The sequence below is a fragment of the Porites lutea genome, chromosome 4 (genome assembly GCF_958299795.1).
Source record: "Porites lutea chromosome 4, jaPorLute2.1, whole genome shotgun sequence".
NCBI classification, from domain to species: domain Eukaryota; kingdom Metazoa; phylum Cnidaria; class Anthozoa; order Scleractinia; family Poritidae; genus Porites; species Porites lutea.
In genome coordinates this window covers 21,847,413-21,871,793 of record NC_133204.1, presented here as the reverse complement: position 1 = coordinate 21,871,793, position 24,381 = coordinate 21,847,413, and the positions used below count along the sequence as shown (strand labels likewise).

The following is a 24,381-nucleotide window of genomic DNA, read 5'->3' as shown; positions in this document are numbered from 1 at the left end:
GAAATTATTATTGATAGTGCAGTGTAACTTTGTAGTTAAAACAATTCGGACGCTAAATAAACATTGCTAATTAAAAAAAATTGTCTCGACAGTATATTTCTTCATGCTGGAAACGGAAAACACACGAGGAAATAGAACCTTAATGAGAATAATAGTAGTCAAAATAATAATAATAATAATGAGAATGATAATGATAAGGAGTAAATAAAGGACATTAGACAAAAACAGTATAAATTGAGAATTTATTAATTGCCATTTAATTGTCCGTCATCCTTGTCTAGCTATAGTTTTTTGGAGGGATACGGCTTATAAGATACTTTTTTGTCATGTTGGATACTATATGTATTCTAAATGATAAACGTCTGTTTGCAGAGTGCACAGAAATATAACAAACATATCTTTTGTTTATTAAGCCTCTACAATTAAAAGACGTCACCACCAAATCAGCGCGGCATCGTATGCATTTAAAATGCTGGTGTACATATCCATCAACTTTACACATTGCTGTCAAAATCTTCAAACAATTTGATAACATTCTTACGGATTATTAATTTTAGTTCTTATGTGCGTATAAAATCTATTGCCTCTATAAGTTGTAATTCATGGCTATTTTTTAAGTATCTTTGTCCTGATTGTTCAAGATTTTTATTCATTTAAAATAGAGTCTCCTCAAGCTGCTGTGTCTCCTTCAAATCAAACTATTCCTGAAGGAAAACCAGCGAACATTAGCTGTAAAGCTTCCGGTTTTCCAAAGCCGACGTTAAGGTGGACCTTTAGTGAGGATAGGGATCTTCCTCAAGGTGCAGTTGTGGAATACAACGAAAGCAGATCATTCCTTAAGTTGAAAAATGTTTCAAAAGTCATGGCAGGAACATACAAGTGTACAGCCAAAAACAAAGCCAATTCGACAACTGCGACTGCAACTCTTCAAATATTGGGTATGCCTTGGTTTTACACTGATTACATTGATCTATATATTGATATATATTTTTTCATTTTTATGGAAAATACACTTATCCCCTTAATCAACACAGCACTGAGTTACTTTCATAATTAGAATATGACTTTTGTGAACCACGTAGCCTCTTACCGAACTATAGAGTGTTTTCACTCAAGTGGCCAGCATATATGCAAATTTATTGTAACAAAAGAAAGCGTTTGCGTAAGAAAAGGGTTCAACTCCCAGGTTTAGGACACCAACATAGCCACCGTTTCATTGTTTTGGAACACCAATATGGCAGCCGTGACGTCATGTGAAAACACTCTATATCTGTGTTGAGCTACACTGTGTTCAATTGTGTTGCTGGGGACTTGTTTTGGAAGCTATGCTACTAAGGTAGAAATATTTCACAAAGCTTAAAAGGATATCTAGGTACGACAAGTAGTCGAAGTAGTGGTGCATGGGGGTTTTTGTCCGGTTTGAGGACGAGGAAGGACGAGTAAAATTGTGGCTCATGAACAAAATGCGCGAGAAACTTGTTTAATTTCTGCTAAACATGTTCAGACAAGTACTAGTAATGACGTCACGACACCATAAGGAGGCGTGTCGATATCGATTTGACAATCTAGTAAGCCAATTGTTCTTTGAACATAAAGGCCCCCATAAGTCAAACGGGTAATTTTAAAGATAAATTTTCGTAAAAGAAGTTACGAGTTCCTTAGGATTTCATCGACACATACGTCATTTTCTTTTACAATGGCTTCGACCAGTCATTCCGATATTAAAGCACGTTTTATTTCCTGCCGCTTTCATTGTCTACCAGTTTTTAAATTTCCGGATAACTGATTCTTGGCGCCAAATTATGCATAGTGACGAGTGTACAGCATAACCAATTCTACATAAATTGGAAAAATATATGATTTCAACCTTCATTACATTATAACTCCAATAAAAAAAAATCAATCATCTTCTTCTTCGCCTATGGAGCACTTGAAAGGTTTGATTCCAAAATTCTTATGCCGAGTCCGTTTCTTGTGTTTGTCATGAGCACCATCAACGAATCATCCGAATATGATTTAAAAAGAGTAAACTGCAAAAAGATTCGAGGCTTGTAACAAACACGCGTTCAAAGCACACTTGTGCCAATCATATTCACTTCATCAGACTGCTTGATTCAAAGAAAGGACTTGTTATCGATGAGCGCAAATTCTTGCTCAATCGATTGTTTGTGACCCAATCCATTCCTAACGATGAAGACTGGCCTCCTCTGAAATGTTATACTGTTTTTCTGTTCTCATTAAAAGCTGTATTTCCGCAACATGTGTAGTGTCTCGTCCTGAATTCAACGGTACTGAGCTACTGATTAAAGTCTTTTCACGCCTCCTTATGGTTTTGTGACGTTATTACTAGTACTTGCCTGAACATCTTTAGCGTAAATTAAACAAGTTTCCCGCGAATTTTATTCATGAGCCACAATTTTACTCGTCCTCCCCCGTCCTCAAACCTGACCAAAACCCCCATGCACCACTACTAGTCAAACATATTGGTGGAATTTTTTCTCTTGCATTATAATCATTTCTTTAACCAAAATGTTAAAGCTGTGATCCTTTGCACAGTTCGTAGATAATTCTGTAAACTTTGAAATATATATATTTAGGTAAATTTTGACGAACACGTGCTGTAGCCTTTGCAGGCTTTTGTTGAAACCATTGCAAGCTCTTTTTTTTCTGAATGAAGTTGCTTTAATTAAACTATTTTATGTATCATTGTCTTCAAAAACGTGAAAATAATGTCACGCAGGGAGTGCGAGTCAAGTAACCTAAACAATATGCACGTTTTCCGTACAATTTCCTTAGTCGGTGTCAATAATTTTTTTAAAATTTAAGGGGTATTTCCTTTACTGCTTTACGATTCTCTTCTGATATTAGGAAAACCTACAGCTGTAATAGTCGAAAGTTCATATCCCACAATTCTAGCCGGTGAAGACATTAAGTTAACTTGTAAAGTCAGTGGTTCAAAAGTGGACGTCAACTGGAAGAAAAACGGCTTCCCAGTACCTAAAAACAAAAAAGTTCGCGTCAGTAGGGTTGGTGACTCAAGTACTCTTGTCATTAGCAACGTTGAGAGTGACGACAGTGGCGACTATTCTTGCGAAGCACGCAATCCAGCGGGCTACAGTTCCTCGACTGTCAAGATCAGAGTTACGGGTAGAGTAATTCTATTTTCTTACAATAAAAATAGTTAAAGAAAATATGGGCACAAAAAGGGCACTAAACACTTAAACCTGTATTAAGCAATCATCCTCAGGAATAATAATGACAGGAGATTAAAAAGGTAGTGTAACTTAAATATAAATAAGCATGCATCTGGCGATATACATGACACTGAAGAGCAGAAGAGTACAAATAGTTGACGTTCGTTCGAGCAACTTGGCTCAGTGATTTATTCGTCTTGGTCAGGGTCCGGCTTTCTGAACAGGGGAGTCCAAATTAACGGAAAACGAGTTTTGTTGGTCTTGAGTTCGTTGTCAGTCAGTCTCAGGGTTAGAAACAGTATTTCTTGGACTTGCCTGCAATGTAAGATGGCTAGATGAACAAGCTTGTTATGTGAACGGCCGCTGCGGTTGCAAACCAGGTCACATTCACGATCGTATATTCGCTCGATATGGTGCGCTTTCTTTGACTTTACCTAACATGTTTCATGAGATTTTTGAAGAATCGCAGTTGTACTTAATTAGGTGACAGTTTAACAGCGCAAAAAAGGAAATAAGAACATCACCTAATTGGGAAGTCTACAGTTTGATAGTATGAGATGCTAATAGATGGCTGCCTAATAAAGGGTTGTCTGTAAAGCGTAAAGCCAAGAAGACTTATGCAGTTGTCAGGAGTTAATATTAAAACCTGTTTTATCAAATACCAGAGATAACATTTTACCACTCTTACACGCTAATCCCTTACTTTTTCCACAGCTATTTCGAGCCATTCGTCACTGCAGTGGTATTATATTGTTGGCCCCATTTCTGCGGTCATATTTTTTGCACTATTCATCTGGTACATGTGCAAGAGACGACTGAAAGGTGTGACCATAAACTATGTCCTCTAAATAGTCACCATAGCAACAGGCAAAGTTCCCAGCAAGAAAAGAGAGGGCCTTTATTTCTACTTATAAAGACGCTACATTTTGCTCATCGTCTTCTTAACCCTACTCATAGTGGGGGGAGAGCGTTTGTGGCCTCCCCTCAAGATAAAGTTGAATAACTTCACAACCGTTCAAACTATGACCGCCAAACTTAGGGAATTTCCTAAAAATTATCTGGGATCATGTTAGAGTCGCGGTAACGAGTACGTCAACATTACGTTACCATGGCAAGCAAAGTTTGACCGTTTTTTGTTGTTGTTAAATATGCATTATTCCTATAAAAATGAAATTATTAATTGAACTATTATTATTATGAAGTACTTAATTCAGGACAAATTTTTATGCGCGCTCTCGTAATTCGCTCGGTCACTCGACTATTCCTAATCGAAATAAAGGGCTACACTTGGTTTAATAGTTCTTGTTGCTAGTTTTCAACTTACTTATAGACTGTCGTTATTACTAGTATCTAATTGTTATTATTTTTGTCAGTTGACACGGTTTTCTTGGTCTTAGAAACAACCCTTTCATTTCCTGGCACCAGGTGACCTCCCGTCGCCATAGCATTGTTATTAGTATTGCTTTACCCTATTAAACATATTTAACAAACCGCTTTATTGACTAGTTATTTTTTTGTCTTCGTTTCTTCTTCATGGGGAACAGCCAAGGCCAAGTAAGTGTCATAAAATCTTTAAATCCTGCATTACATCTTTTTGAGGCGCCAAGTAAATACGTTGATCCACTGCAAGCAGAGCTTACTTTTGTCTTCTTTACCGAGGAGAAAAAGAGGCTCTGAAGAAAACTGAAGAAAAGCAGCGAAAAGATTATATATCTAAACTGATAGTAAAGTAATTACAAGTAATTAAAATCTTTATACAGGAAGTCGCCCTCACCCATGGGTGGTTTTCAGACGAGACCTGTCACTAAATTAAAACTATACTAAACAATAAAAATACTAAATACGTAAAATAGACAATAAAAGGTACAAAGTCTCATTGTTCCTGTCATTATACTACTACATGAGAAATTTCTGCAATTTGATTGGCTTAGAGCAGTGATATTTAAGCTTAATTTGGAATATATACATGTGAAAATTACAAAACATTTGCGGGTAGTAGTATAAACAAATAATAGCATGATTTCTACGTGATATTTGGCGTAAATACCACTCGTGATATTTCAGAATTGTCTCAAATTTCACTCGCCTAACGGCTCGTGGTATTTATGCCAAATATCACTACAGATCATGCTATTACCTGCACAAATTATGCTTAAAGATGTAAAACTGGCATGACGCCTTTGGTAATTGTGGACTACAGACCCACTAGTAAAATGATAAAAAAATTGATCCCGGTTAACGTTCTTCCTGTCGTATTGTTTTAGTTTGTCTGCTTTCTTGTTTTTTTCTTTGTTTTTCCCCCGTGATGTTTAGTTGTATATTTCTTTTCTTTTTTTCTTCCAACGCTTCCGTGTTGAAGTCGTCTTGCATAATTATACACAATCCCAGTTCTCGTAGTAATAGCTTTTTGCCACCTTTCCACCTTTGCAGTCTTGCTGATGATCATCCGGGACTTGAACTGGAGGAGTTGGTTCACGAGGTGGATGAATGGGAGGTTGCACGTGACCGTATAAAGCTAGAAAATGTGATTGGTTCTGGGGCATTTGGAGCCGTCTGGAAAGCAACTTTGAAACAATCAGACAAAAAGCATGGAGCACAGACTGTGGCAGCAAAACACTTCACACGTGAGTCAGTTTAACATATTACAATAGACACCTATATCTTTTATGTGAGCACGACTGTGCATTAGATAATCGCTATTGTGGCTATCCCCTAGTGTCATGTGGCGTGTTTAAGAACCAAAGCACAGGCGGCCCAGACGTAGTATGTGTCACTGAATGAATATATTAATATTCACATGGACAAATTATAAATGCGATGAGTCGTCGAAACTCCAATGAACTAAAATAGTCCAAAAGTCAAAATATAACAAAATAAAGCTAATATACCTTTAACTGAACGTATGCTTGTCTTTCCTGGCCGGTTAAAGTGGCATTTTGTTGAGTTTTGCAATTGTAGGTACTATCCACTAAAGAAGAATTAAAGGCTGGCTACAAAACAAACGGACAATCTCCACGCGCCTTCACGCGAAGCGCTATAAATTCGAGAATAATCGACGAATCCGCTCCCAATTGCCATCGGCTAATGTGCAGGTAACGTGTGCTCCGGTTTCTTGCTCGCTTGCTTCACAAAACCATCGCAACTGCACAATAATCTCTCACTCATCAACAAACACTGTTCACCTTTACGCTTCGATATGACCGCAAACTACCAGGTATAATACGCGACGTGAATATTCAAGCTTAGCGACCGCGTCCGCGCGACAATGCAGCACTTGCTATGGGAGGGATGGTACTATTGCTTCTAGGTCAATAATCGGGAAAGTAATATTGAAGCCCTTGTAATTTTCAAAAAGGTCCAATTTGCCCTAGGGTCACCGAACAGATACGAATTTTATAGCGGATCTAAAAGAAATGAGCGGCAGTGGAAAAAGTGAACAAGAACATGTACCACATTTCCTCCATAGAACGTGAGAACCAGGAAGTTTCTGGACTTTTCACATTGTAGTCATGCAAATCAACTGCAAGGAAATGTACAAAAAGATGTGCTGCAATTAGTCCTATTGTTGTTTTTCACAGTTCTGGTTAAGGAGTCAAGGGCATTCAACGACTGTTTTCTGTAAAATATCTGTTCGGAGAAGCAAATTTTGCCTAGAATTTTCTTTTACTTGGCTAAAATTTTCTAGATGACCATTCCATTCATGTACAATTTTCGAAGCTAATCTAATGATGCTAATAAATTCCCTACGATTTTCTGAAGTTTAATTTTTCACATTTCACTCCCCGGGTTAGGCTATTTTTCGTAGATAAAAAAGAATTATACAATTTTTGGATTCAAAAATGTGATGAGAGAAGGAATCTGAAAAATTATCTCTTTCATAACACGTTAAATTGCATCTAACATGTTCGGGAAAATAATTCCGAATTCCTCGTAATTTCGAATAGACTCAGGCCCCGTCCACACGAAGACGATTGTAAAGGCAAACGCTAGTAAACGCATATTTTTATCTCCGTCCACACGAAAACGATCATCGTTTACGTAGCGTTTTAACCCGTCCACACGAAAACGCTCGTAAACGCACAAAACTTAAGTACATTGTTGCCGACATTCTGCTTATACATTTTCGTTAACCTGAAACCTTCTTAAAACGTTTAGAATTGATAAAAAGCCGTTATATTATGAACATTATCCAAGCATTTCAGTGATATTTGGGCGGTGACCGAGAATTGAGTTGGAAATAAAATCTTCTCTCTTTGCTCTCACGTCTGCATCTAAGTCGTTTTACTCGAGTAAAAGTGCTTGTAGTTGTGGATAACAATCTTGAGAGGTTTAGTCTTCTTCTTTTGTAGTTTTCCTGTATATCGATTATTGCATGATTCAATTGAATGCTCGCAATTATGCTTGAAATAAGCGCGAGCATGACACAGCTCAACACTCGTGTGTACGCCATCTTGGAAACGCACTCGATAAAAGAGACTGGCGCTGACATCTGACGTCAGCATTTTCACAGCGTTTACGAAAATATACGTTTACGGCCGTCCAAACGAAGACGCATAAACGGCGTTTTCAAATTTATCCACTTTGGAGAGCGTTTTCGAATTTATGCGTTTACGGTGAGCGTTTTCATCGCCTTCGTGTGGACGGAAGGCCTAAACGCATAAAAAAGTTTGCGTTTACAATCGTCTTCGTGTGGACGGGGCCTCAAGTTCCCCTAGAATGGCCGAACACTGAGATACCAATTTATAGCACCGCTTAGAATGCATTTCTTTTCAGCTGAAAGTACTTTATGAATACCTACAAAAGGTGTTTTCAATGTATTTGAGCAAGAGAGAATGATCATTCTCTCTTGATTTGAGGAAACCGTCGTTGGGTGCCCCTGTCTCGTTGCCTTCTCCGCTAAGCATTACACGATTTTATATTTAGTATGAGCAAACTATAAATATTATCGAGAGCTTCGCTTTTAGCCTCCTGACTAATCTATGTATTAGCGCCGCTTAGAATGTATTTTTAGAGATATAAAGTACTCTGGACAGCCTTAAAAGTGTTTTCAATGCATTTAGGGGGAAATCGTTGTTGGGTGGTCTTGAGTTTTGAAAATAATAATAATAAAAAAAATATATCGCGCACATAAATTTTACTTTACAATATATTCAGCTGTATCTTTTATTCAGCTGCATAGCCGAGGCCAGATTTTTCCTTTTTCCTAGGCGGGAAATCCTCGTCCTCCCTCACCAGTTCGGACAACAAATTGTGGAGTAAGACGAGGTTCTGGAAAGAACTGTTTATTTAATTAATCCGAGCAAATAGGTCCAGTAGAGTCAAGAACCTATGCAAGCGGCTGGAAGAACAATGTGACAGCAGCTGTGACAGCATGGTCAAAATTAAAGCAGCGTAGCCGCCCTCAGTGTCGATTGACCTAGAAGAAATAGTACCATCCCTCGCATAGCAAGTGCTGCATTGTCGCGCGGACGCGGTCGCTAAGCTTGAATATTCACGTCGCGTATTATACCTGGTAGTTTGCGGTCATATCGAAGCGTAGAGGTCAACAGTTTTTGTTGATGAGTGAGAGATTATTGTGCAGTTGCGATGGTTTTGTGAAGCAAGCGAGCAAGAAACCGGAGCACACGTTACCTGCACATTAGCCGATGGCAATTGGGAGCGGATTCGTCGATTATTCTCGAATTTATAGCGCTTCGCGTGAAGGCGCGTGGAGATTGTCCGTTTGTTTTGTAGCCAGCCTTTAATTCTTCTTTAGTGGATAGTACCTACAATTGCAAAACTCAACAAAATGCCACTTTAACCGACCAGGAAAGACAAGCATACGTTCAGTTAAAGGTATATTAGCTTTATTTTGTTATATTTTGACTTTTGGACTATTTTAGTTCATTGGAGTTTCGACGACTCATCGCATTTATAATTTGTCCATGTGAATATTAATATATTCATTCAGTGACACATACTACGTCTGGGCCGCCTGTGACCAAAGCTGACTTAATTTGTTCTCATCACTTCTGTTGTAGCGACTGCTGGAGAAGAAGGAAGAAAAGCTCTTATGAAGGAGATTGAGTTAGGAAAAAGTCTGGCAGAAAATCCACATATTAACGTTGTCAAATTCATCGGCTGCGTTACGACACAAAGTAAAAATCCTCATTCATTACCCTTTTCAACACGATATTTCGTCTTTTTTTGCTTTTTCTTTTTCATATAACATACTATAGCGACAATGGAATATTCACTGATTTGGATTGTCTCTTTACAGTTCACCCAATAATGATCATGGAGTACATGCCATATGGAGACTTGCTGGGTTATTTGAGAAAGAGCCGAGGAATTCACGACCAATATCATCGTGGAGAGGGTGAGGCTTTTGAGCTGCAGCCATATGACCTGGTCGTATTTGCGAAGCACATTGCTACTGGAATGGTGTATCTTGGAAGCAGAGGGGTATGTGAACAGTTATGAAATGTAGAATTTGCTGTTACTTGCTTCTTGCCTCATTACTCCGCTACACATTTAGTTGTCCACATCAACTCAAGAGAAATTTTATTTTAGAAAACGTCAGAGCGGCTTTTTATGAGCGGTTTCAGTCCCTCACTGTACCTGGGCGAGAAGGGATGTGTTAGATATTACAATCTGGTCAGGACTTTGCCTAGTCCCTGTACGGCGTTTTCCCAGTCCCTCTCGGTCAATTCGTTTTCGGTGACGTATCCGAGGCGAACGGGCGGGAAACGCCTAGACAAAAACAGAATGCACATGCGTGCGTTACTTTTTGAAATTCAAAGATGACGTTAATGTTGTGAACAGCAAGCAAGCAGGCAGCAGGAGATTTTGGTTATTAACCACTCTTGTGGATATTTGTAGGATCGACTTTTGCCGACCGGCTTTGAAAAGTCATCAGAATGTTATTCATAGTCCTATGAAGATTTATACTGCTCCGTCAATCTCATCATTCCAACTGAGCTATCGGAGTTTGCCGCTCGCGAATTTTCAAAGTAAACACAATATTGACTCGTGTGTTGTAAACTTAGACCTCAAATCTTGAATAATTAGCAAAACCATACTTTCAGATAAAATTCCTTAGCTGCGTATCAAAAAGTGACCAGAAACTGAATCTAAAAGTAAAAATCCTATAAAATTCGCCGACATTCACAGAAGTGATGCGTGTATTATAAATGTGAGAAGCATTAAATTCAACTTGCATGCGTTGTCCCAGGATCGTGTTTTGAGCAAATGTTAATCAATGAAAGAACACACAACTATAGACAGAGAAATTATTTCTCGAAAATTTTTATTCAAAGGCCCATAAATTAATCCTTAAAAGCAATTCGCGTGACACAAATTTGGCTCGTGGATCCGTCCACACAAGTAAAATCGGCTGAGCACATGGCAAAAATTACTCAACACAAATCTGTAATAAGGGCGCTCAAGCCGATCTCAAGATGTATAAAACGTTAAAGACAAAATATTCACAAATGCGTAATTTTCTTGACTATAGAGTACAAAATGTACCTAAAAATTCCTCAAAAACTTCGCTGCTTGGTGGCGTTTCAAAACAAGCAAAACGCTCCGATCGGCCGTGATAAAAATTCCGTGTATTTTAAATTCCTCGAAGGACAATTTTATAAGCCGGAAAAGCCTTCCTTTGTCAACTTGAAGAAAAGTAAGGATTCTTTTGAAGATTCCTTTCCCATCTGTGTGTTTTAGCAATGTATTTTTAACTTTGAAATTCGAAATACTGGTCTTGTTTACCATCGCCATTGAGATTTCTCACTTTTGTCTCACTTTTGAGGATTTTTGTCTAGGCCTCACCTTTTTGCATGGACCACGTGACCCGAAACGCTTTGGCCGCGAGGAAAAATGAGGCCTAGGGACTAGGCAAGTCAGGACTTAAGACCACTTGTAAGAAATCAGTAACGTTATAATATAACGCTGTAATGTTTCCTCTTCAAAACAACAACAACAACATCTTTATTTCTTACATTAAATATATACAAATATCACACCACCTGCAAATAGCAAGGCTAATCGAGGCAGGTGGTGTGTAGACGGCTTAAGATTTATTACGAATAGTTGAAGTGAAAAAGTACCATATTTATAATAAAAAAGGTCAGTCACGAGAGAAATTGAGATAAGAAAATCGAGGCAGCTATTTAGATAAGCGGGGGCTAATATTTTTTAAAATCGGAGATTATCGTGTTTAGGTCAGCATATCTATCTTGAACTTCAAATATTTTCAACAGAATTGTATGAACTTTTTCCTTAAAGAGAGATTTTGAAGAATTTCGTAAATTTTCAGGTATACTATTCCAAATTTTGGCTCCCATAATAGAAAACGAATCATTTTTCTGATTTAGTCTAGAGTGGCTAATGTAATAATTTCCAGAAGAGGAGGAGCGAGTGCTGTAAGAGTGGATTTGTTGAGTAGGAATAAAGAGATGTGAAATATTATGAGGGCCAGTGTTATTGTAAACATCACACATTAACATCGAAGAAAGCTTAAAATAGAGCATTGTAATAGGCATAATATTAGAGTGAAGAAAGTAGGGGACGGCATGAGAGCGGAAAAAATTGAATTAGATAGCCACATACTTTTCTGGGTGCCGTAAGCAAACGAGTGGCCTAGCGAAAGCACCGCTCCCATAATGTGGGATCGTAAAGCGATCGATATCGGATGTAAGTGTCATTATATACAACACTTGCCGAGAAGCGAAGAAAATAACGACAAACACAAAGAGCCATGTTTTTGACCGTGCAAAATCATGATTTCCGTGCGCAACCTACAGTTTAGTCAGATATTTGCTGGTAGATAGGAAACTAATCTGTAGGTTATGCTGATTTTTAAAATTAACTGTAGGCTCTTCAACCGTCTGTCTCGGGAGACAATGGAATCGGCGCCAAGGTTTAGTCAGTGATTGAGCTGCAGCGCGTGCTGTGCAGTACAGTCCGATTCTGGATCGGCAGGCTCTGTTGCCGTTGTTGCAGATGAACTCCGTGCTTGGTTCTGTGGGAACTGATGCTGCCCTCAGCTGTCCGCGCTCTTTTCTCTCATCCCACTGCTCTTTTCTCCTCTCATCACACGCCTGCCTCTGCAACAAGCCTCCAGTGGTTTCGGTCTGCAGCTATAGCTCCGAATGTGCTCAGATCTCGTTTACAAACAACTTTGAAGCGAAGGTTAGGCCTTCCTGCTGGTCTAGTTCCAATGATAAGCTCGCTGTACAGTATGTCCTTAGGAATTCGTCCGTCCTTCATGCGGCTTACATGGCGAAGCCAGCGCAGCCATCTCTAATGAGCAAGGAGAACATGCTAGGTAATCCCACCTGTGCTAGGACATCCTTGTTTGGGACACGGTCTTGCCAGGTGATGCCTAAAAGCCTTCTGAGGCAGCGCAGGTGGAAGGTGTTGAATCCGCGCTCTTGGCAGGCGTAGAGGGTCCTGGTCTCGTACAACAGCGTGCTGAGTACGCAGGCCTGGTACACTTTCATCTTAGTGATGATGGTCAGCATCTCTTTCCGAGACGTGCTAGTACTGCTGCTGCTTTTCCAATTCGTTTATTCAGTGCGGTGTCCACGGAGAGGTTGCTGGAGCCTACGTAAGTGAACTCCTCCACCGCTTCGAGAGTGTAGTCGCCGATGCAGATGCTTGGGGTGCTGTTGACTTCTTGGCCAAGGATGCTGGTCTTCTTGAGACTGATGGTGATACCAAACTCGATACAAGCAAAGGAGCTGATGAGTCACTGTGTGCGGTTAAGACAGCATCTCTCTTATCAGTACTTTCCTAACCTTAGGCTTTGCTCTGAGACGTGTAAGGTTTCCATCGCTTCTGGCGTTAAGGTACACACCATTTATTTGACTGGCTGAAGGCGTAAGACAGCAGTAGGAAGAAAACATGCCGAAGGGTGTGGGAGCAAGTACACAGCCTTGTTTCACTCCGCTCTTGATAGGGAAGGGGTCTGAGGTTGAGCCGACGTACTGGACGGTTCCTTGCATGTCTCCACGGAAAGAAGTGATCATCCTTAGGAGCTTGGTGGGGGCAACCCATCGTCTGCAGGAGAGTTAATAGACCCTTCCTGATGACTAGGTTGAAGGCCTTGGTCAGGTCGATAAAGGCAATATATCTTGGACAGTGATAGTTACAATATATAATACAGTCCAACCTCCATATGCGACCACCTGTCGTAAGCGACCACCTCCCATAAGCAACCGCTTATCCATAACACCGTCAACGCCTTACAGTTCAAACCTCTCGTAAACGACCACTTCTTGTAAGTGACGACTTGACGCATGGTCTGATCTGTATCTTCACTGTACGTTCCTTGTTACCTAGAGTATAAGAAGAGCTATTAGAAACAACATAGAAATGCATATTTTGCGAAATAGAAGTTGCATGCAAAGATTTATTTTCCATAAAGTAGAGGTGTCCGGAACTCTTCTTGGAAGAGACCCCCTGTTGTTCGATTCTTGTAAACGATCACTTCCCATAAGCGACCACTAAGTCCTCGCCTTTTGGGTGATCGCTTACTAGAGATTAAGATATAATAGAAAAGTATTGTTCCCTTTGTGAAGGGACTTTACAAGGTTAAAATGTTATTGCAGAGACTGTCGGTTTTCATATTACCAGAGATATATTCCCCAAAAAAGTCCTCAATACTCGCACCTTTATTGAAAAGAAGTGATCAAATTTTTTTCTAACTGTTAGTTACGACGATGTAACTTGTCTTTATTGTCAGATAATTCACCGTGATTTGGCAGCAAGGAACGTCCTTCTAGATCAAAACTTTGTCTGCAAGGTTACCGATTTTGGGCTATCGTATCAAAGCTTCAAGTACGGACACGGCAATGCAAAAAAGGTACGCAGATGTAACCTATCAAACTGTAGCTCTTTCTTAAACGCTAAATTAATTATTCTGATGGATTTATTGACAAAGCTGACGGGAACAATGGCGCTTGCCATAGTATAATCCGAATTCAGTTAAAGTGAGAGTTTCTTAGTTTTGTATTTTAGCTGGTTTTCACTAGATCATAAGAGGAACGTAAAAGACGGAGTCGTAAGCGGAATCGGAACGCTATTTTCACTAGATCAGAAGCTCTATGCTTCTGATTACGACTCCAACTCCGACTCCGTCGCTAGTGAAAACCAGCCTTAAGAAGGACCCTTCTTTTTAAGTCCCTTGAGCAAAACACGCGCCAGTAACGTTGAAGAAAAGATTACGAGTCTCTTTCCAGTCCAGCTGGTAGTAGTCTCAATGGCAAGGAACCCGCCATTTTAGCAAAGCTAGAATTGGCTACTCCAAGTAAATTTTGTCATGACTGTATTAGGTTATATAAACCGCTACAATAAAATCGATACAAACTTGAAACGCTTCAAGTTCTCTTTTTGTCCCCCCCTCATTAAACTGGCACGGACTGATCGTGTTTCATCGTTTCTTTAATAATTCTCTTGATTTCAACACTTTTATATTTTGTACTGTTCTTTTCCAACTTAAGTCTTGGTAGAAAAGAAACAAAAGAAAAATGGCTACCCCGCAAGCTTTTTTTTTGTTACAAATATTTCCGATGATTTTCCACTGTGGTTGACAGATCCGGTATTGATGATCTTTAATGTTCGAGAAAAGGAAATTCCCTCTCATCAACCTTCAACGCTACATTTACACTGCCTCCCTTATTATTGTTTATCAATGGTACGTTCACAAAAATTAATTTAAATAATTTTCTATAAATAACAATAATGTATATTATTAACATCTACGTAGTAGAAAGGACTTTTGTCATCAGCAAACTGGTGAGAACAGATAAATGTAACGATAAAACAACTTGCACAATCCAACGTTTTAACCTAACTTCAATTTACGATTGTCGTTCGTATCTAAAATTAGAATAGAAAGTACAAATTCAGCCTAGCTAGATAATGCTAGTAGACCTATGTAAACAACAGCACATGTATATATGTTAATGTCCTGTCACATTGTTATCATAGGGCTGCATCCCTGTTAAGTGGACGGCACCTGAGATTCTTTACGGAAATCCTGCAGAACTTTCCACCAAAAGTGACGTGTATGTTGAAATACAAATGAGTTAATCTGAAAACAATTACAGCAAGATGCTTAACAGAATAAAATGATAGCACTGTTGATAATGACGGAAACGGGGGCATGTGTTGAATATGATAAACTCTCTCTTTTCTTACTTACTGCGTCCTTTATAATTTACAGTCGAAATTCCCTTCGAGTCCACTTATCCAAAATTAGTTTTCTCAGCTAAATCTTTTCGGTTTGGGTGGTTGCTTAACGAAGGACTTTTTGACCGCTGCGCAAACCGATCATGATCATTCTCAAGATCCATTACTGCTGCCAAAAATCTGATATGTATTTTTCGTTGAAACTGGTAACAGCGTACATTGATAGGATTTTTTCACCAAAAAGGATTTCTTTCAAGCATTAGTAAAGCATAAAAAGCGATTAGTGTTTCATAGCTGAACAACTTAGATAAGTATGTGTAATCAAATGGTGATGAGTGAAATTATTACGATTTGGACAAAACGCAAGTGAAATTATTCCCTAATTTCACTAGTATACCATTTGATTACCTATTAATATCATGGGTGACGAATTACGTTAGCAATCTTGGATTTTTGACATGTTTATCCTGGATCGTGTCGATCAAGAACTCCACTCTCTCAAATGTTTAAACCTTAAATTTGGCTTACAAAGTTCAGAATTTTTCAGACTTTTTCGGCAAAATAGCTGTTGGAATCCTTCTTGAAGTTCTCTTGTGTGTTCAGGTTTTCTAAAGCGCCTTTTTGTGCCCTGACATCTTCATTCACGGCATTTTAAAACTTTGTCGCCATCTTGGCACTGAGACGTACGGAAGGGTTTCCATGGCAATTTTACAAATTAACGCTGAAATTTTGCGCCAAAATTAAGGAGTAATTCGTCACCTATGACATCATAGTAGTAATTACGGAACACAAAATATCAAGCAAAAGCATTCTTTTTGATTATGTTTTCGTTTGGTGGCAGGTGGTCATATGGAATCGTTCTCTACGAGATATTCACCATTGGTAAGTGATATATATAATTTTGTTTAAACACAAAGATTTTCACCTTTTTAACTTTTTGCACAAATTTAATTTTGTAAAGATCGCTCTAGAGAGTATGAAGAAAATTAAAATGGGCCTTCCTTTGTCCGCTTCCTATAGTCGCCACAGTAATCTTATTCCTAAATTTACCTTCTGAGCGGGAACTAATAAGAGTTAAAGGGTAAAATGTGATAGTTTCACTCGCACTCGAAGCTAAAGGTCCTTTACGTGGTCTCTGAGACAGAGAGATAATTCTAAGGGGACAGATATAATTTAAGTTATTGTGGATCCTAAAAATATTTAAATGCAATACATGAAAATCATTAGTCTAAAGTGAACTAATACAGTCTAACCTTACTGTACTGACCTCCGAAATATAGGCGATATCTCTTTAAACTCTGTGTTTCGGACAGTTGTTTCGATCCTGGCATACGATAAACTCCATACAATCTCTACCATGAGGCTCCTGTATTGTAAGTACGTAGCTCTATCCCTCTGGTGTACGTATCAAGGAAGTATGACTGTAATTGTTTATCAGAAGGTTATAATTATAAAATGTCCAGAATGAACATTCCAACTGGTGATTAATTTACTTAATAACTTTGCTTCTGTTTCTAAACTTTCGTTCAATAATCTGTAAGTAACATGTATTACGTTTCTAATTCAAAAAAGCTGAAAATCGAGTAATATGTTCAAGACTGAATAACGAAATGTACATCTTTGACAATTCACAGGAGGTATTCCATATCCAGGCTGGTCAGAAGCTAAAACAATTGCGGAAATTAAAAATGGGTACCACATGCCAAAGCCCGAACACGTCGACAACACGCTGTACGTTTTTCGTTTTAGTACGCATATTGATTATTATTAAAAACTGAATCATTTGATAATGGAATTCTAGCATTTTGATTGGCTTAGCCATTATGGTATATGAGCTATTATACCATGCTCTTCATATATGGTCGGTGTACGTGTCATTTTGAAATTGGAGGCTAGCAGAGATTCTTTTTCGCAAAGGAAAGAACGGCGCCCGAAGCAAATCGTTTTAATTCATTTCTTAGAATACTAGAAATGCAATTTCATCGAAAGAAAAACAAACAAAAAAGCCACAAGAGCATGTTTGAAAGTTTGTCGAAAAACACATGAAAATACATGGAGCTAAAGTACCTTGACCAGCTACGAAAGCAGACAAGTGTTGTTTCTTCATGATCGCGAAGACATTCGCCGATCGAGTCAATCGCCGATAGATAACTGCGGCTTGTTTATCCGACATCAAGAATATAAGTTACAAGCAACCAGCTACAAATACACTGAGGCTATGCAGCCATTCACAAGATCAATCGAGACGGCTGTATAGCCACTTTTCTCGTTCAGCAAAACCAGCTTGAGGCTTCAAACAACTTCATAACAAGCGACCGAGGTAATAGTTTTTCTCCGTTGTTCTTACTTTTGTAACTGCACCGAAAATCAGCTAAAATCCAAATTCACAGTAATTTCGACGGCTGTCACTTAAAAATTCTTCTCCTTCACATTATCTCCCAGGTTGTTTTAGATGTCCTGCTGTGTAAAATCCTAGAATCCCCATGAGTTTTTAAAAATGTTCATCGCTAGAATGTTTATTGATTTTTCATTCATGCAGTCCAGGCGAGCCCGTTCGCGCGTTGACATTTTTAATAGACGTGTGACATGTAAATAGCGGCGCTGCGCGCCTCGTTGGCTATCTATCATCTCATATCCAACGCGCCCTCGTGGAATAATTGTTAAATATACCTTATTTATTTATTTTATTTTATTATTTATTTACCATTTGGGCCTGTCGCTCAATAATAAGCATTTTAGACCACTCTAAAAAGTATAAAGCGCAAAGTAATGAAGTGTTAATAAATGTTTGAATTTGCATTTTTAAAAGCTGCCAGGGAATTGGACAATGCTGTTTTTCTTGGGATTGGATTCCGTTCTGTAATTGTCCTTGGGTAGAACGAGTACTTGTAGTAAAACCCTAATGGCTGTCGGCTGTGTGTAAGAGCACTCTTTGGAGCAAGTTGAGTACGAATGGCCAGCTGATTGTCTTTTGGTTCTGTGGGTACTGCATCTTCTTGGCGTGCTAGTGTTCGCCTACTTTATATTGTCTACCATCTCAGGGTTGAAAGCATTTCGGTTACAGCATCTTTGTGGTCGAAGCCATTTAGAACTCAGCGTGCAGCTCTCCTTTGGACCATCTCAACCGTGTTTATACACTCCAGGGGCGTAGCCAGCTTTCTGTAGTAGTAGGCCTAGCTGACTTTCATTTCCACAAATCCTGAAAATAGCATCCATGATTAGTACGCACTAACCTCAGCAATACTTTGAGCTCTAAGCTTCTTAGCTGATCCCAACAACCCATAATTTATTACAAGTGGTAGAGTGATCAAACCGGCAAAAATCTGTAGTCCCAGGCCTACAGGTCTATGGGCTGGCTACGCCCCTGCAAGCCATCATTGCAGGCGATAAGGACCAATGGGATAAAAGCGATGTCATGTGTTTTTTTTAGGGAGTAGACAAATGATAACATCTGTGAAAAAGATCCGCGAAGGGAGAACGCAGTTGATAATTTCATATCAATATCCTGTTCACCTACCATGTGGAAATGACTGAATAACACCTGATTGGATCTGCACTTTTCTCGAGCAGAATAAGATGCTGCCGGCAGGACAGAAAGGATGCAGGAGGAAGAAGAAGTAACCAACAACAAGGAACAACTCCTTATTGACAAAAAGCTACCATAAGCACAAAAATTGGGTTATGCCGTTTATGGACTATAACAAAGCCCATGACATGGTCCAACATTCTTGGATTATCGAGAGTCTGTTATTAGTCCAAGTAGCACCAAATGCAACTCAGTTTGTGGAAAGATCGGTAAAGAGCTAGAGTACTCAAGTAACAGCTTACGGATAAACGTTGAGTACGGGATTTTAGAAAGGCCACAGCAGGTTGCAACATCAAAGCAAACCAGTTGCTTTTCACAGAGACGAGCTTAGTAGTTGGTTATCCACCGTTCAACTCCTCTGACAAGATATAGGAATGGATTTGTTTTACAGAAGAGCAGGGTGACAGTAGATAATAATGGGAAGCTGAGTAAGACTGAGGGTATTCGACATGTGAATGGTGCGACAATTAAAAAGTGGGTGAAGAGTAGTACAAGCACCTGGAAATGATGGAACCGGATAGAGTAAAGGAGAATGATATGAATGATACTCTTAAGTATGAGTACCTGCGAACACTGAAGTTGATAGTGAATTCAAAATTGAATGGCGGAAGCAAAATCAAAGCTGTAAACATATAGACTGTAGCCTTATTGCGATAGGGAGGAGTGATCAGATGAACAAAGAATGAACTCCAAAACATCGACGAGATGACCAGGAAGGTGATGACAACAAATAGGAGCTGCACCCAAGAAGTGATACTGCAAAAATATATCTATCAAGGAGTAAAGAGGGAAGAAAACTTATTAGCTGCGAAGCTTGAGTCAGTGGGGAAGAAAACAATTTAAGTTGGTAGGTAAGGAATTCCGAGGAGGTGTCGCTTAGGAAATTAGGTGAGATCGAGAGGAACAGTGACGGTAACAAGAATAAGAAGAGAGAAATGGAAAACAGATGGTGAGTCAAAATGTATGGGCAGTATGTCAGGGACATGACGGAAGTGGATTGGGAGAGAACATGGCAGTGGTTGCTGAAAAAGACCCTGGTAAATGTATGGGAAGGCTAAACTGGAACGGGAAGATCAGTGATACAAACATATCCCAGAGCGAGTAGTGGAAAATGGGGATTTCAAAGTTCTGTAGGATTTTAATGTACAGTATGATATGATAGTTGAAGCTAGAAGGCCGGACATCATCTTCGTTGATAAGTAGGTGAGGGAGGCCAAGATCATGGACATTGCTATCCCTAGAGGTGCATGAGAAAAAGACAAAGAAATCTAAACAATTGAGAAGTATTAACTTGTGTAATCTGCGAAGAAATAGGGAATTCGTGGAAGCTGAACAAAGTAACGGCGGTGTCAGTTGTGATTGGAGCATCAAGAGCTGTATCTGAGAAGATAGACAAGTAAGAAAGGTGATTGTCCAAAGCTGAGGCAAGCACCCCTTAGGATCAACAGAGCTGATGTACCTACCTAGGAAACTTGGAGGAAGAGTCCTTAAGGCATTGGAGGAAGAATATAAATTGACCAAGATCAAGGCGGCTGTCAAGCTGTACAGTAATCAAGACTCCGTGATGCAGGTGGATAAAAGGTATGAAGAGAAAGCCGAGGGAAGAGGTCTACGAGTGTTAATTGAAGATGCCAAGAATAATGCCCAGGAACTGGGTTTGGAACTTAACTTAAGTTCGCACATCCTGTTGCAAAAAAATGAGACAGCAGAGAAGTGGATGGAGCGTCAATTGGGAGATGTCGTAAGAAAGAACTAAGAAAGCCAATGGAAGAAGCTAAAAGTGAGAACTGCCAAGCAAAGAAGATGGAATGACAACGATTTGGAGGATGACCGTTTTGAGTGGCTAGCAGCCTGGAGATCAGTGCTTCCCAGTACCATCGCAAGCGCACAGATATTGTACAAGCAGCTCCTTCCAACGAACGTTTATTAACAAAGAAGAACGGGGTTGAATCCATCACCTGATGTCACATGCAGAATGCGTAGCAAATCCCAAGATTCCACGCCGCACGTGCTTGCCTGCTGCTCAGCTCTGGTGCAGACCAAATACCTTGCTCGACACAATTCGGTGTTAAAGATCCTATTCTTCGAGCTGCAAAAAACTAGGTTTGATTGACATCCATCCCCCCATGGTTTTCTCTTGCTGAACCAAAACCAGTGTACGGAAAACAGCGAGCTAAAGCTTATTGGGATGTGCAAGTTTTTGCCGAGAACACTTAAGTCAAAGCAAACAGAAGCAAGGAAGGAAGCAAGAATAATCATATTTAGTATTGTTAAAGAAACTTGAACTTGTTAACTTTTTAGCAGTTTAAAGTACATTTGGTACCTCATCGTATTTAATTGTTATTGAGATTCCTGGTGTGGTTATTGTCTCACTTTTGGCATTCAAAAGGTTTTTACTGTTATAATGATATACAAAGAAACCACCGATCGCATGACAAGTGGTTGCCCTGAATTAGAAAAGTCCGAGTACATTTTTTGACACGACAAGACCGCCTCTTACATCCTCTGGAATATCTGCAAAGAGTACAGCATCAAAGTGGCGGGCACATAACAGAAAATGAAAGTGAAACATGCACTATCATCTGGGACATGCCGGTTAATACCAAAAAAGAAATCAAATTCAATCAACAAGCCTGTCATCATTATAAAAGACCAAGAGCTGAACAAATGCCTACCCGCTGAACTAAATACCCGTCAAAATGGTTGAAAGCTATTAAATTATATGGGTATCTCAAGGATGTGGGGCCTGTAGTTATTTTGAAAAGGTGTTGGTAAAATGGGTCGAAAAAATCCCTGGAAACATCAATATTGAGGAGCTCCAAAAGAGTAGCCCTCTAGACCTTTTTTTTTTTTTTAAGAAAAGTGCTCTCCGCCAACTAAATAACGTCTCCTCTTAGCCGCTCCAAAGGAAACAGGTAGCCTCTCGGAGCTCTGGGAAGAAAGAACTGCGAAGCAAGTTTGACTGGAAACGATAGTTTGGTGACATTGATCTCGTAATGTTTTTGTTTTAAACTCAATGTCATTTTTTAAGGATCTTGATTTTCTATTCAACTTTCAGGTACCATCTGATGGAGAGATGCTGGCAACAAGAGCCTGACTTTCGCCCAAGTTTCGAATTTCTTCGTCAGAAACTGGTCACATACATCGAGAAAAAGGTTACTTTTTAGTAATTTTATATGATTTTTAGCTTCTATGGAGTCAAGAATATACATTATCTTCGTAACTACGTTATTAGTACATGATTTCGCTGTCACTTAATTTTGAGATTGTGGCGAGACATTATTTCGAGGGGTTTTATTCTCACGATTTTAATAAGCAACTTTTAAATAAGGGTATTAAATTTCACGATTTAAGAGTTCTCAACTTCATTTTGTTTTTCAAAATGACTCCGAACTTATTTTTACAATTTTATTTTTTAGGGGGTTATGTCGAGCATGCCTCGATTACAGTACTCCCTTTTTTAGGATAATAGTAAAATTTACCAACCGACTTAAGGAAACGCACCGTGAGTAAAAACAAACAAAAGCGTATGGAAAGTCGAGATGCATATTCCAAAAATTCATTTTTAGCTTGAAACCTAGTTAAGCCATCCTCGGCACAACATGCAGAAAGTATTGCTAATTCATGAGTCGGTTTATAGTTTGGAAAGCAGTTAGAGTACAGTAGAATTTTACAGACATCCAACGGAAAAGAAGAACATCAATTCAAAACAAGTCTGAAAAAAAAAAACGTCTGAAAAACTCTGCTTGTGCATCATACTTAGTACACTTCGCTGTCAGTACATGACCAAATGCACGTGTTTTTAACTACGACAACCAAGACAACTGAATCTTTAGGACTATTGTACCCGCTCTTGGGAACGATCCTTAACAATGCAATTCCAGGAAACTCGCCTACAGAGTTAACGAGATAAAAAAAGCTATAAAGTTTGAAGAGGCCTGAATTCACTTTTGGTGTAAGTAATGTTTCCTCGTTTAGCCTTCCTGTAGCCGCACCCTTACCCGACAAAGGAAAAACGTTTTTCCTTGGTCGGAAGGGGGAGGGGAGGGGGCAGGGTGCGGCTACACTTACAGTAGTTATCGTCGTTTTAGTTGTTTTATGGAGCTCCTTGATATGAATCCCGCAGCCGCTCTAATAAGACATGAAGAAACACTTTTTTTTTCATATTCTACCCTAAATCAAATGCCACACGCCAGTCTTGTCCGTTTTTCACTGTCCTTTTTTGGGGAAAAATTTTGATACATTTGAAAACATTGGAAAAGTGAGAGCAGTAGTAGGGGAGGGACCGGTTACTCTTTTTCTTTGCGGATTTAATTAACTTTTTGTGCGGTATAAATTAACGCAGATGACGTCATGCATCTCATTAAGATAGGATGATGTCATAGTTTATTTTTAGCTGGCAAGGAGCAAGTGGCGTCAGAATTTCCTAGCGTTGACGTTATCAAAAAAATGTTGAGATCATAATCTATAAATAGAAAAGTGATATCATGTCCCTACTTGGTCATGATGATGTCATATTAATTCAGGTACGATGATATCATGGTTTATTTTTACCTGCCAGTTTTTTTTTTATCGTTCCGAAACACATAAAATGGCCATTCCCATGATCTATAAACAGAAAAGTGATTTTTTATATAATCAGCTTTTTGCGATAGTTTTCTTATTGGGTATTGTAGAAACTGTTATGTGTTCAAAATAAAAGCAGATTATACTAAATGAAAAATCTTTAATCATTAAATTATTTTCACTAAAAATCGGTTATAAGCAAAACCAAGACACGGACGTTAACTGAAAAACCTTACTTCAAAAGAAGGGAAAAGGAGGTTAAGCGAATGCGAAATCGTACTAATTTTTCAGGCAAAACATGAAAACGAGGTCGAAGCTCAGCGAAGCGAAAAACTGCCTATCAAGCAAAAATGTCAATCTTTGTTTACTTGACTCTGTAGAAAGTATTGCACAGGGTATGAAAATTCTATAGAAAACAACAGGTGGTTCTAAAGTAAACCCTAGCTTTTTTGGTTCTTAAATCAACTCCATTCTTGTTCCTAATGAGTAGAAAGTCTATTTATAAAAAGAGGGAATAAGAGATGCGATCCCCTAGCAACACATGTCTTCTTATTTAGCGCTAAATATCGGATATATAACAAAACACACACACACATTACAAAAAGTGGAGCTGAAAACTCTCTATTTCAATTTTGACTCACCATTACGAAAGCGTTTTCTCCGTTCCATCTCGAGGAAACGACTAACTATTGAAATCTCAGCGCTTGATGAGCTTATGGTTTTGTCAATTTACGCTCCGTTAGCGTTAGTCAATTAATTATGCGGGTTAACAAGCATAAAGTTGAATACAAATTAGTCCATTTCTACAGCTAGACCCAAGGGAGCACCTTGACTTATTATTGTAAAAGCACAAACAATTGA

At 39.0% G+C, this 24,381-nt stretch overlaps 1 protein-coding gene across 1 annotated transcript in view; it reads left to right on the top strand.

Moving 5' to 3' along the window:
• Positions 1–662: 662 nt before the first annotated feature.
• The window catches only part of LOC140934392 (tyrosine kinase receptor Cad96Ca-like), a 26,022-nt gene continuing 2,303 nt past the window's right edge, over positions 663–24,381 (top strand). The window contains exons 1-11 of the mRNA XM_073384023.1: positions 663–938; positions 2,869–3,147; positions 3,860–4,016; positions 5,625–5,818; positions 9,215–9,331; positions 9,454–9,638; positions 13,921–14,040; positions 15,168–15,244; positions 16,210–16,250; positions 17,003–17,099; positions 22,013–22,109. Coding sequence (XP_073240124.1) covers positions 863–938; positions 2,869–3,147; positions 3,860–4,016; positions 5,625–5,818; positions 9,215–9,331; positions 9,454–9,638; positions 13,921–14,040; positions 15,168–15,244; positions 16,210–16,250; positions 17,003–17,099; positions 22,013–22,109 — 1,440 coding nt within the window. The 5' untranslated portion in view covers positions 663–862. The remainder of the gene's footprint in view (positions 939–2,868; positions 3,148–3,859; positions 4,017–5,624; positions 5,819–9,214; positions 9,332–9,453; positions 9,639–13,920; positions 14,041–15,167; positions 15,245–16,209; positions 16,251–17,002; positions 17,100–22,012; positions 22,110–24,381) is intronic.